Below are 14,561 nucleotides of genomic sequence, written 5' to 3'. Positions count from 1 at the left end.
TAAGGTCTCATAAATTAAACAACACTGCTCACAACCAAAAAAATAGCAAAAGAAAATAATTTTGTTATATTAATATCCGGAAAGTAAAGCCTTAAGAATCAAGGTGATGTATTATACATCTTGTTCACTCTACTTTCAAATACTTTGTGGTCATTTTTAGTGGATCTTTTTATGCGCGCACCTTTGAGGCACTGTTTCAATTATTTATCAATTTAAAATTAATTTATATTTGACAAAACAAATTTTTGATAAAAAGCAAAGATTTTATTCGCCTACTTAATGTAAAACCAAACAAAAACAACGATTTTTATAGAATTGTCTACATCCAAGGGTGCACAAAATTTTAAACAAACGAATATGTATTAAATTTTGCTCGCGTAAATTTTAATTGTTGACAAAATTTGGGTGACGAAAAATTTGGGGCTTTTAAAAATTTCTATACGGGAATTGAATGTTAGAATTATTTTATTTAATGAGTGTTCTAAATTCAAGATTCTACAGTGAAAATTAAATCAAAATGCCTCGTAGGGCATTGAGAAAAAAATCTTTTACTGTTATTTCACACAGTTCTGACACTTCAGATAGTGAACTGAAATCACCTCCAAGGGTAAATATTAACTTTATTTATGTTATCAATGTGATTATTAAACTTGTCAATCTAGCATGTATGTGTCTAGATCTGTCACATTTTGTAGAAAACGGCTAAAAAATAGTGAAAAAATTTGATATGTATTGCCAATGTCTACTGATTTTTATCAAAGATTGCAGTTTCGGAATTTTGGAGTTAAAAAGCTAAACATTATCATACAAAAGCCAAAAATGAGAATTTAGCATTTGCATATTAAACTAAGATTTTCATAATTATTTTAATTTTGTAATTCTGTCAATAATTTATGATTTTTTATTCATTCTATCGAAGTTTTAACATTGGCCATTTCAACTGTTTGAATTTAAACTTAAAAATTTCACAATTTAGAACAATTGCAATCCTCTTCACTGACGACATATAAAATTACAAAAACAATTTCGGGAATAAAAAAGATATGTCTAAAACAGCATTGATTTTTTAAAATTAAAATTAAATATAAGATCAAATATAATTAGTGTTTTTTGAAATAGAATAAATAATTTACTCAATAGTACTTATGAAGTTGGGGCCACCGAACACTTGATGATTTCTTACCTAAATATATTTGAAATTAAAAACATGACATTTGACCTGTTTGCCCCTTAGCCGTCCAATTTTACCCCGCTTGTGGTATAAAAAGCCCTGGGTGACAATTTTTTAAAGAATAGAAAGAGATTCTACAATAATTAATTGTGGAAATTGTTCTCTAGAATAATTTTAGGAAGGAGTTTTACTAAATAGTCAGATAGTTGTTTGATATATGGTATTTGTTGTGATCTAATTTGTCTGCTTTCTTCAAAATAATTTCTCAAAGTCTAATTGGACCTTGGTGCCTGCCCCACATGTAGTGGTATTATGAAGCTTTTTTATGGTTATTAATTAAATTTATCAGTGCATTTGCCGCATAGTCTTTCAAACATTTTCAATATTTTTTTTTAATTTTTATTACTCGATCATTTAGGCACCTACAACATATTTCAATTTCAATATAATATTTCAATTTCAATACATCTGCATGTTCATACTATTTTCCTTACATAAATCCTATTCTTATTTCTATTTTATATTCTATTCTTATTCTATGTACTCTTCGACGTAACTTCATTCTTACTCTTCTTCATTATCTGTCATTGTATCTTCTATCTTCTTACGTCTTCATTACTTCTATTCTTACTTCCATTACTTCCTTCATTACTTCTATTCAATTTAATTTTTATTCTCAAATCTTTAATACGCGATTGGATTATTTTCAATACTATTTTAAACTATTTTTAACATTATTTTAAAAACATTTTTTTAACTATTTTTTCAACAGTATTTCTATATTTTTTGCCGGGGATTCGAACTCCGAACCTCCGGCATGTGAGTCTTGAACTCTACTTATGAGTTAATCCCGACACATCTTTCAAAAATTATTGCTCAATTTTTGTTGCACATATATTCCATTACAATCTGACTCTTAAACAAAGTCACTCAGTAATTATTATGGTTAGATTACTAGTTGAAAAAAGAAACTATAAATTACCCAGTGGTACGCTCTTTTTTTGTTGACTGGAGAAAAAATGATCATACAGTAATGAACCTAAAAAACTTTATTGCGAGAATTTCAGTCAGCATCATTTAAATTATTAATAAGTTTATATCTTATATTTTTTACCTGAAAGTATATATTTTATTACTTTTTATTAATAGATTTTTTGTTAATCTTTTAACAGAAACAGCATTATAAAGGCACGAGGAGTGGAAAACACTTATGTGATGCATGCAGATCAGTATGTGACTCCGACCATTTTAAAAGAAAACGTCGTCGTCCTGATATGTGGGACTTCGAACGTCGAGTCACCGAAAGCTTGAAACGTGCCAAAAGGCACATCAGCAATATGTTTAAACAGCATGTTCTTTGGGCCATGCAGGACAGCGTCGAACGGTAAGTGATTTAGATAGGGTTTTAGACTGTATAAACTTCTTTTAGTATAAAAATTGTAGTTTTCATATTATAAATACTTATTTGGTTTATGTTACACCATTTGCGTGAATATTCACGTAGATAACACTGCGTGATAAAAATGGCACTTTTGTTTTCTTCCTGGAACTTTTTTCTTAAATCTTTTAGAATTGTGTATAGTCCAGTCATTTAAGCTTAAATTAGGTAACAATCTCGGAATTCGAGATACCCAGCTGTAAGTCTGTAAATACTTGTATATTGACAACCTAAAGTTGACTCCAAACCTACATATAGTAAGGTATCAATACCATATGTAGGATTTGAGGCAACTTTAGGGTGTCAACTTACATATATTTACATACTTACAGCTGGATATATCGAATTCCGAGGTTATCTTACTATAATGACTGGACTAGTAGTAGTACGCTGATTTCAAACATACTTTCCGTTCTTCTTGTTTGTGAGTTTTGGAGAATCCCCCACATTTTTATTATCGCAGTTTAACTAAAAATGGTTTGGTTTGCTCGAAGATTTCATTGGTTTCCATATCGAATAATCAAGATTAGTAATTTATTCTGTCACACTATTGTTCCGCATGACTTCCAACTGTTGTTTTAGAACATTCGATAAGTTATTGAATAGTGTTTTTATCCCTTAAATTACATGACCTTTGCCATATTATCATTGCTCGTCTTTTTTCTTATTAGTATTTTAATTTCCATTGGGATATTAGACGTTGTTTCGCTGTATGTTAGATATAGAGTAGCATTTTGTACTCCACATCTATTTTCTATATCTGCTTCAGTTTTCAATCTAACTTTAAGGTCTAAATTAGAATATACTCCTGTTTGGAAGAATCCCAGTTTGTTTTACTATTGGAAAGACCGTTAAATTTCTTCTCTTTTGTTCGTTGGTTGCTATAATAAGTGTATGATCTGATGATAAATCTAAATTATCTTCTTGGTGTATGAGTTAGAAATGCCATTTATTATATAAACATCCAGAAGGTCAGGATGCTGATTTCTGTCCGTAGTCCAATAAATTGGTCTGGACTGGAAGTCGATAAGAATGAATAACTGATAACTAAGAGGTTTTATCTGATATTTTAGCTATAGCAACGACGCTAATATGTTGTGTACATAATCCCTATAGTATTTGTGATGAATATGTATTGTAACTAACTTAATATTGAATTGCGTAATCAAGTTAAAACATGGGTTCTTAAAAAAATACTATTATTATAACATCGTGATTTAGTAAAAAACCTCAATGTGTTCATGACGAATGTTTCTCCTGTGTGGTGAATATCAATGAAATAAATTCGGACTACATAAGTAAATGGTCAGACCCCACGACCATCATGGTTTTGGGGTCTACTTGCGATCAGCTACACGACCCCTGTTCATGATAATAATAATCAACCGAAATCATCAAAACCTTTTGCCAAAGACAAAAAGAATTTAAAAGTGATAAATTTGATGATCCTAAAATTAGGGAACTTATGAAAATTGCACGGTTAGTAAATTCTATAAATAAATTCGAGCAGAAAACCAGAGAGTTGGACGAGAGACTCCACTAAGCCATTTAGATAACTTTAGAGAAGCGATATCAAAGGAGATGAGATGACGACAAAATGACTGACAAATGTTGGTGCTTATGACGAAATCAGTGCAAAATGGTTTTATATCATTAATTTTTGTCTATAATCTACTGAGTAGTATAACTGAGTAGTCGACCAGCAAAGTAAGGCTAACTTCCCCAAAAAGCTTCAAATCATCCTCAATTGATAATTTAGTTGACAAAAATTTACTTTTTTTTAGATAACATAAAACTTTTTTCTAAGAACAAAAATTTTGAAGGCATAAAATATTTGTGTGGCATTAAAATTGACATTGAGCCATTTTATAGCAAAAAAAAAACTTGTTTAATATTAAAAATTATATTGTAAAATATTTTCTAATACATATACTTTACAATAAAATCATTTTCAATCTTTTGAAATCCATACATCCCTTGAAATCAATTCCAAAATTTTTCAATAGTACAATTTTCTCTAATAAAATGCTTGAAACGTGATTACTTTAACGCTTTGTGGACGGGACTGTTCCAAATGGTGGTGCCCTCCTGCCGCCATAGTCATTTCATATATAGCCAACGCATATTTTAGGTACTCTTACTCAAATTCTAGCACTCCAACTTAAATTATAGACATACATGTTATATTTAAATACACAGATTTTCTATAGAATAATTAAAATATTTATTTGTTCATTAACTATTTGGTTTGGTTTCATTGAGTTCCTCGGCCATCGGCATGAATTTAGGTGGAATACATATATGGGTTTCTCGGGTCTAACAACTGCCCTCGCCAAACGCATATATAGGTTCTTTCATGAGAATATTAAAATAAATTGGAATTATATCGCAAAGTAGTTTCTAATACATTTACCTAACAATAAAATCATTTTCAACCTCTTGAAATCCTTACATCACTTGAAAACAACCCAAACAATTAAAAATAAATTTTTACTATTTCAATTCTTCAACCGTACAATTTTTCAACAGTACTTCATTTGAACTTGAACGTGATTACTTTAAACTTCTGAAACAATTCAAACATCATATGTCCTCATAGAAGCCGTTACGTTCGTCGACGAGCTTCCGGGCGTAGACCGCATCATACCAGGCGAGGTTCCAGAATTAGCGGCCGAGTCCATCACCGCGACCGACGGCAGCGCGAAAAACCCACTCAGCGGCGCTTAAGACATCACAAATCCGACGCTCTCGAAGAGCCGGAAAGAAAAGATGAAAGTACGGAGATCAAACCCGTCACTTCCGATCAACAAGTCAGTATTTTGATATACAGTTCAGTTGAGTTTGAAATATTATGTAGATGGTTTTCTATCTTAACCCTCCGTCGGTCGGCGTGGTCTGGCCAGACTTTTTTCGACTTCAATTTAAAAAAATATATACTTCTAGTAATCCTATCGACTTGAAATTTCTTGACTTTTCCTAAAATTTCATTAGCTGTCAATCAATGAAAAAATCAGGACAAAAAAATGTACAGAAGGATAATTATAAGGATATTAACTTTTTTATACTTAGAACGGTCGGAAACATCTGTCCAGACCACCCATACATTTTGTATGAAATATACCCTTTTTGATATATGTAAACTAGTATTTTGTCTTTTTTAATGGTATTTTCTATTAAAACTGCGTTATATACTTGTTTATCTATGGTTGTACATATTCTTTGCTACGTGTTGTAACATGAATGTTAGTATTTTCATTATAACCAAACTTATTGGTAATCGCAAACACTGAAAATCGGATGAGTAATGCACACATTATCAACAATTTTTCTACCCGTACTGCGTTCGATTTTTTTTTTTTTTTGGCAAAGCTGTAGTGAAATTATATTTTCACTTTGAGTTTTACAGCTCATTTTAAAGGCGACGCACCTCATTTCGTTTTCATTTGAATTTCACATTCTTTCAAAGGCGCCGAAAAAGAATAAATATTGTTTTTCATCGATATAAAACAGAAAAATTAACAAAAAAAGCGACGATTTTTTATATTTCTTGATTTTTTTTATATAATCGTTAATATATAATATATATAAACACCAAAAACTCATTTATTCCATATAAATGCATGTAAAATGAATGGTGGTCCAGCCAGACCTTTCCGACCGTTCGAAGGTGAAAAAATATCCGACCGACGGAGGGTTAAAGGTATTTTACGTTTTCAACATTTGTTTCAATTTATAAATTTATATATATATATATATATATATATATATATATATATATGACAAATGTATTCTGAATGGATAGATAGATATTAATTTAGAAATATGAACAAGCAAAATTCTTTTTTGCACTTACTTATTAAATAATAATTTCACAAAAGTTTCGAGACTAGGTTTGTCTCATCATCAGTGTGTTATAATTTAAAATTTTTAAAATATGGAAACTTAAAATAGCATTATATGTGTTATCCTTTACAAGTCATTCAATATACTGGCTTCTGCCCCACCAACGATCGTCGGAGTCCGAATTCTCTATTCATTCTCAAGTGCCTCGCTCAAGTGGTAAAAGTCACGCGATATCAAATAGGACAGGAAGGATTAGGGCCCAGTTGAAACATATATATATATATATATATATATATATGAATAAATATATATATATATATATATATATATATATATATATATATATATGAATAAATATAATTAAAATAACAAGCAATATGTAATCAAAAAGAAAAACTTCTAGCCGTTTTCCACAAAAAATTACTTTTTCAATGGCATTTAGTACGATTTTGTATAAAAACTGCCACGTATCATAGTCTTGCAATAACATTGATCTATTTCACGGCAGCATCAGCCCATAAATCTTTTCTTACATTGTAAATATACATAAATATTGCGATTAAAAATAAAAACAGTACCTTCAACAATTCAACTAAAAATAATAATTTATTTAATTTTAAAAAATTACATTTTCTTAATTGTTTGTTATAGTCCAAGTTTTCGCACGAATCTGAGAAAAGTACTTCAAGTATAAAAAAGTGTGAAACTGATGACAAAGTAGTACGCACAAGTAAACAACAAGCAGTAGCTAATAAAAAGAAACGCCAAATTATACAAAAAAATCAAAGTTTCTTCATGGATTTAAGAAGCAAAAATAAAAATCACCAAAGGAAATTTGCCAATTCTGGAGTACGCCATATGGACAATGAAGTAATTGTCTTTGATTTTTGTTTTTAGAAAAGATAAATAATATTTATGCCAAAGGTATTATAGAAAATTTTAGGGCATTTATACAGCAATTAAAATAACTTAGTTTAAAGGTATTATTTATGTTAGTACACTTGTCCTAACTTCTTTCACTATAATTCATGATTAATCGGAATTGATGGTTTATTAAATTAAGCCTTAAGGCAAAATTTGGAACATATTAATTGAATAAATAAATTAAGAATTAAGAACGAAATTTAAGTTGAATAATAGTACATTTGTCTAACTTCTTTCCTAATTTATGATTACTAGGATTTATAATTTATGATTAATAGGAATTAATAATAATTGGTACAATATATTCATATCTGACACATTTACAGAAATGTGTACCTAAACTTCTATTAATTACCTTGAATTCGTAAATTTGATTTTATGTACTCAAGCAAAGTTCACTAAATATGTATATCTTAAAATACAGATTCAAAATTTTTCATATTATAAAGCTCACCTTGTCATAGACACCTCTCTATTTTTTTTTTTTTTTTGAATGATGAAGATATAACTTTTTAATCTCTATTTCCAAAAAGGTAATAGTAATCCACGATGACAATTCTAATCAAAATCTCGATTTGACAAAACATAAGAAAAGTATGAGGAGCGGTGATAATGTTTCTAAAACTCCAGATAAATCTCCTGGTTCATCTGCTACATCTTTGGAACCTCAGAGTGCCCAAAACTCAAAAGACTCAAAAACCTCCAATTCCCAAAAATCAATTGGCACCGAGACTGTTTTCGATAAACCGACTTCTCAGCAATAATAATGGAGTTTGAAATGTAATATTAGGCGATTTAGCCGAAATAATGTTTAGCAAATGTACTTGTAAAAATTTGAATTTGATGTTAATATTATATAAAAGAAATATATTGTATATTGAATTGAGACAAGTCAGTTTTCCGTTTTATTTTATATATGATATTGTTAATAGCGAAAAATCTAACGTTTGTGTTGTAATTCTGATCTGTGGTGCGATTGTACAAAATTGTATTATACGTCTACTTCTAAATTATCTTTCAATTGTTTATAGAGTATTAGTATTAAAATTTTGTTACAAAATCTGCAATTATGGAAATTTTAATGATAGAAAATTAACAAAACAGTAATGATTGATATTGAAAAAATAGCGCTCTTTAATATGTTTGATCATGTATCATAATGATATGGTTACGAAAACGTTCATAATTCAGAAATATTCTGTGAACTTCACAGTATTATATGATATTAGCAAATTAAAAACTATTTTATATAACTAAACATTGAGATTTTAGTGTAGTGAGGTTCAACTTTTTTGGACACAAATGTATAGGATTTTCAAATCCAGTCAAAACTATAACTGTGGAATTATATCACAACTAATTTTATAAACTTTTTTGTCATGTTTTTCCTTATATTCAACAAACTTAACTAAGTTTCTTAGTAAAACTAAGTTAATTATCTGTGGTAACTAAGTTAGAAAATAACTTAGTATAACTAAGTTGAACTAAATAACTTTTCTTGATTGTAGAAATCTTGCAATGATTCATCTTAATTAAACAGTAAAATTACGCCTGCTTCATGATTGAGAAAACGCTGTATGATGCACGTAGTATCTAAAAAAAATTAATATTAATATAATTTATTAAAATACAAAAACTAATTATAGTAAAATTAATAATAAAAATAAGTTTCATAATATGTATACATTTATACAGATTCTGGAATAAAGTAATATAATGCAGAATAAAGCTTACCAGAAAATAGAAAATAGATAGAAAACGGAATATTTTATCAAAACAATGAACAATTCGATATTCTAATTTTTAGAAACATTTTTTTAGATCATGTCATGACATGTCTTTGCCATTTTCAAATGCCTAAAATTATAAGAAATAAAACGATAAAAAATTAAGAGTATTTTGCTTGAAACATGTTTTTAAGTTATTGTAAATGCCATGTTAATTGAGTATTTCTGTAATACTTTTAGGTTTTTTTTTTAGTATTTGGAATCAATTCAAGACAATAGTATTACTCTAAAGTTATTTGTTTTTGGTAATAATTTTTATGTTATTTGAGACTATTTCTAATGCATTCTTCAGTACACATTACTGATCTAGGTTGTTTTTTTTCGGAAAAATATCAGCTTTTAGCCAAAGTATTATACTAATTTATTTTAACGGGTAACTTTTTGATATAATGCCAGAAATATTCAGGAGAATATGATTCATTATTGTTATATCATAATTACCATTATGTAGGTTTGCAAATTCATAGGAAATAATCCTGCTTGAAAAATAATTAACCTTTGTGCTCTTTGTATCATGAGTGATACAGCATTTTTGTAGGCCTTTGAATCGTCTATCCACTGAGATTCATATATATCTGTCGCTAGATCTTCACTCTATTAATAATAATTCAATCTTTAAATCATTATTATTTTAAAGTATACATGTAAACCTTATTTGTTTTGTTATTTTTTCCAAATCTACGGATCAATATAACTAATCAATATTAAGAGTTATTCCAGTTTTGAGGAGGGTTTATATATATGGTTTCACCTATAAAATTACTAATTCTTAGGTCTTCGAAATATTTTTGCTTAAAAAAGGTTTACTTTTTCTCATAGATCAAAAATTTTCAGTCAATATATTAATATGTAATTTGCTGTTTTTTTAAATTTGTATATTCTCTATGCATAAAATGTTGTTCGGTTCTTCTTACCTGTTTGAGACTAATGTTCATCATTTTTATTATTTAAACTTCCAAAGTGGTACCAACAACATTTTGAGAAAAATATAATTTATTCGAACCTTTTCAAGCTAATTACGTAACAAAAGTTTTGTAAAAAAAAAACATTTTTTTTTTAAAACAAATTTTTACACCGTATTAATTGGTTATAGTCCTGATCCTCTAATCATATAAATTGCGTATAGATTAATTTTCAATAAATGAGTTAAATAGTTGACTATTACCATTAAGAAACAAACCCATACAATGATAAATTACCTGTACTGTAGTTTCATTGGCATGCCAGTAGTAAAGCAAAGCACAAAATACTTGAGACTGTAAGAATCCTATAGTGAAAAATAAATCAAAGCCAAATCCTTCTATCTGAAATATAGAATTGTTAATAAATTATGTTATTTTATTTTTCTAAAACAATTAGATGCAAAGAAATCAGTTCATACTCGTGATCCCATCAATGCTTGACCACATAGAATAAAGACGAAATTGAGGAAATCAGCACCCATTGCAATTGATATTACTGATCTTAAATCCTCGATAAATCTGTGAATACATGTCTATATATATATATATATATATATATATATATATATATATATATATAATATAAATATAAATATAAATGGGTGTCTGTCTGTATGTGTAATTGTTATGCATTCAAAAACCATATTAATTTTTAGGTAAATCTAGAGACAGGTTTTCGGTTATTTTGATTGAAGCCAAGTTGTAGGGGTTGGCTGCACCGGAGACTTTTCAAACATTTTTTTTTATTTTGTAAGAATTATTATAGTAATTATATCTTTTTTAATTAATTGATAATTGGTAGACTAGTAGACAGGTAAACTGGCAGATAGATAAACAGGTGAAAAGATAAATAGTTGAACAGGTAGATAGATAAGTGCGTAGACAGACAAACAGGAAGACAGGTAAATTATATGTAAAATGGTAGATAGGTAAAATGGTGGACAGATAAATTGGAGGATATGTAAAATTGTAGACAAGACAACTGGTAGATAGAATTTTTATTAGACAGAGATAATGGTTGATTGATAATAGTAAAATGGTGGATTGATAAACAGGTTGATAGGTAAATTGATAGACAGGTAAATTGTTGAACAGGTGTGCTGATAGACAGGTGTACTGGTAGATTGGTAAATTAATGGACTGGTAATTTGGTTAACAGGTTGATGGGTAAACTGGTAATCAGAGAGGTAGACAGATAGTCATATAGACACGTAGACTGGAAGACAATCAAACTGGTTGACTAGATGTACCACATATGCATTTTTGCTCAAAATTTTTGAGTGTTTATTAATGTATGTAATATTTTTAATAGCTTAATTGCAAAAAAATGATCTATAAATTAAGTGCAATTTTCATTAATTTTTGTCGCAAGATATTCCACCTAACCTGCTAAAATGTGCATCAATAATTTTTTGAAATCTAGCACGATTTCTATAGTTTATTGTGTTGGTATACTGGTAAATTGTAAAGCGTTGTTGTTGTAAATAGAATATCTTAATAAATTATATGAATGGAGCAAAAAAGTAACAAACTGTTACTGATCAAAACATAATTATAATTTTTTCATTATAATATTTTTAGCTAATGATTATAATAATTAGCGTTTTATAATCAGATTATATAACATTTTCAATGACAAACAATTTTTTTTAACTAAATCACTAGTTAGATGTCAAAATTAAGCAACTTACTGGATTATAGACAAATGTTCCTTAACCCGATCAACAATAAAATTATAACTGCCCCTGCAAGTTGTGCTTTCATTAATGCTTCCTAATTTCAATTGTGAGGCAAAAGCATCTCGATGTTGCAATTTATGTCGAAGTATTTTTATCATGCTGGTTGCATATATCATCAACACCATGACCATGACGTTCCATTGTGGCATCAGGATGGCATCCATGATACAAGCGTAGAAGTATAAACTAAATGGAATCCATACGTTGTTTTTGTCGATGAATGGAAACCAAGTTTCAGCACAGAATGGATGAATTCCTTCACCAGGTCTAAAGAGAAATTGAAATATTTTACAGGCAGGAAATAAAATGCAAATTAATTTTATTTTATCAGATCGGATAGTGCATATGCACTTAAAATGGAATATGTATCATAAAAAATAAAACATGATTTTTGTTTCAAATTGAAAGATACACGAACACATAGTGAAACTCTAGAACACGGTTCTGTTCATATGGCGAAACAATAATTATGCTGCATACTTTTGGTTCTCTGTTATTTATTTTATGAAACTAGGATATAATTTTCAATTATACATTATTTAATTGTTTTATAAGGTGTATTGTTATTTTTATGTTAGATCCAATAGTTTTTAAAGTAAAACTTCTTTAAGCGCGACTAGGGTTTAAATCTGTACAAATGCAACGGAAGTTCGTTACGCCCGAACTGTTTGTCATTCGCTCTCGATAAGATCATTTCTATACGGGTCGATTGTCGTTAGTCGTAGTGTATGTGAAGAGAGATCTATTGTTGTATGCGTACCGGCATCAACGTTGTATGCGTACCGATAACAACAAGGAAATCGGCGTAGATAAATAAACATTTTAAGGTTACATCGTAGTACAAATCTTGATTTAATAAAAAATGCCTTAATCAGAAGAATATTTTACCATGTTCTTTGAATATAATAAAACAAATTAAACATTTGGGCCGTGTACTAAACGTAGTTTGTTGATTAAAAATTATTTCTATATTATTCATAGATTCTATAAATCTTTGAAGTTATTAAAATGGAAAATATTTTTAGGCAAGACAGATATTACAGCTGTTCAAAGAATGAGATTATATCGCCAGCAAAAAAGTAAAAAAAATACAAGCAGTCAATGAATGTATGTTAATTTCATTTACATGAAGTTCTTCAAACACAATTCTTACATGATGAGTGAAGTTGCAAAAACTATATTTGTTTAGGCGTTCATTAACATAATCCACTGTGTGAACAAATATTATAGATTTTATTAATCAGCAAGTACCAGTTTTCACCCGGGTTTTTCCAAAAGTTATATTTGTTCTAAATTTAGAAATTTTGTCCAGGATTGTCCAGATTTTTCGAAAATTAATAAGTAGGTAAATTAACAAACATTATAAATTATGAAAAAAAATGGAGTAGAATTTTATACAAGTCTCAAAGTAAGAAAAACATATCGATCGAAACATATAATATATCATCGTATTAGTAGTACCTACATATAATCAAAAAATAGAATTTTTCTGAATGTACGCAATTCTGATTGAAAAAAAATTATATAAAAAAACTACTTTTTTATTGTATTTGTAAATAGCTTTGTTATTTTACAGATCCTCCCCACATTCCGTCTTATCCCGGATTAGTATAACTAAAAATTGTTATCCCAGTTTTGTCTTAAAAAAATTGGGTTACCTTCTCACGTATATAAAAAAGTATCAAAATAAATACTTACTCTCGAAATATAAAAGTCAGACCAAACAGATAAATCCCAAATACCCCTGATGTAAAAGTCATCATAGATTGCATTATCCAGGCAACTCTTCTAGATCTTTTTATCATGTCCTCCAAAATAATTTTCATACCTTCATCGCCTTCTTTTTCAATTAATTTCATCGAATCATTTACTCGACTATAAAGTGAGCTAAATTTATTTCTGTTTATTACTGATGCCAATCCTTTTGACCATATGGTAAAATACATGCACATCGCACTGCCATTGTTAAAAACTAAATCTACTTTGAAATTATTGACAATCAGGAATACTACTTGAGAAAAACTATACCACATATAGGAGATTATTACAAAATAACCCCATAAGTTGTGGAGGAATTTAAATTTTTGATCTTGAAATTGAACAAATCCTGATACTCTGAGCGCATAAAGAGGAATTTGTAGAATTTTATTGTTCTTTATTTCAACGTCCATGTTGGTCAACTAATGATTTGCTAATTTTTCTACGTCTCCAGAAGAATTTTTTTCACCTGGATTTGATTTACCGAAGTAATAATTATGAAAACTATGATGATTTTAATATTCCTTCATTTGCATAAGTAATATGAACTCAAGTTTTATAATCGATTTGTGATAGTGTATTATTATAAAAAAGACCAGAAAAACTTAATCGGATAATTATACAGTTCATAAGTTCAGCAAAGAATCAGTAATTTTGATTTAAATTATTCATTTGAAATTTCTTGAGGTACAAGAATTCTGTAAGAAATTATTTTATTCATAACTATTATTATTTTTATTATCTTTTTTACTATTTATTTATTTTTTTGTGTATAAATGGACATATTTTTTATATTAGGGGAGACTGGGTACGGTTGTGCCAGGTTGGGATAGTGACAGTCGTCATTACAGCTAAACAGTACTGATTTTGAGATAGAGGGTCCAAAGGGAAAGATAAAGTTTGTTTGAACAAGTTCCTTTCATACCCCTATACAATATT

General features: G+C 28.7%; 2 protein-coding genes across 2 annotated transcripts; one reads left to right on the top strand and one right to left on the bottom strand.

Moving 5' to 3' along the window:
- The first annotated feature begins 517 nt into the window (after positions 1–517).
- LOC113385727 lies at positions 518–8,140 on the top strand. Its single transcript, XM_026623565.1, has 5 exons — positions 518–607; positions 2,344–2,555; positions 5,209–5,419; positions 7,104–7,322; positions 7,910–8,140. Exons 1-5 carry the CDS (start codon positions 518–520, stop codon positions 8,138–8,140), a joined length of 963 nt encoding a protein of 320 aa, XP_026479350.1.
- A 1,063-nt stretch (positions 8,141–9,203) lies between these two features.
- Positions 9,204–13,723, bottom strand: LOC113385726. Its single transcript, XM_026623564.1, has 5 exons — positions 13,563–13,723; positions 11,843–12,131; positions 10,363–10,467; positions 9,605–9,757; positions 9,204–9,233 (listed from the first exon to the last, which is right to left on the bottom strand). Exons 1-5 carry the CDS (start codon positions 13,721–13,723, stop codon positions 9,204–9,206), a joined length of 738 nt encoding a protein of 245 aa, XP_026479349.1.
- Positions 13,724–14,561: the final 838 nt, after the last annotated feature.

Source organism: Ctenocephalides felis, unplaced genomic scaffold, assembly GCF_003426905.1.
Source record: "Ctenocephalides felis isolate EL2017-DRISC unplaced genomic scaffold, ASM342690v1 CF-g0.4_SCAFFOLD_03571, whole genome shotgun sequence".
NCBI lineage: Eukaryota > Metazoa > Arthropoda > Insecta > Siphonaptera > Pulicidae > Ctenocephalides > Ctenocephalides felis.
The sequence above is the reverse complement of the archived record's forward strand: the minus strand, read 5'-3'. Positions and strand labels throughout refer to the sequence as shown.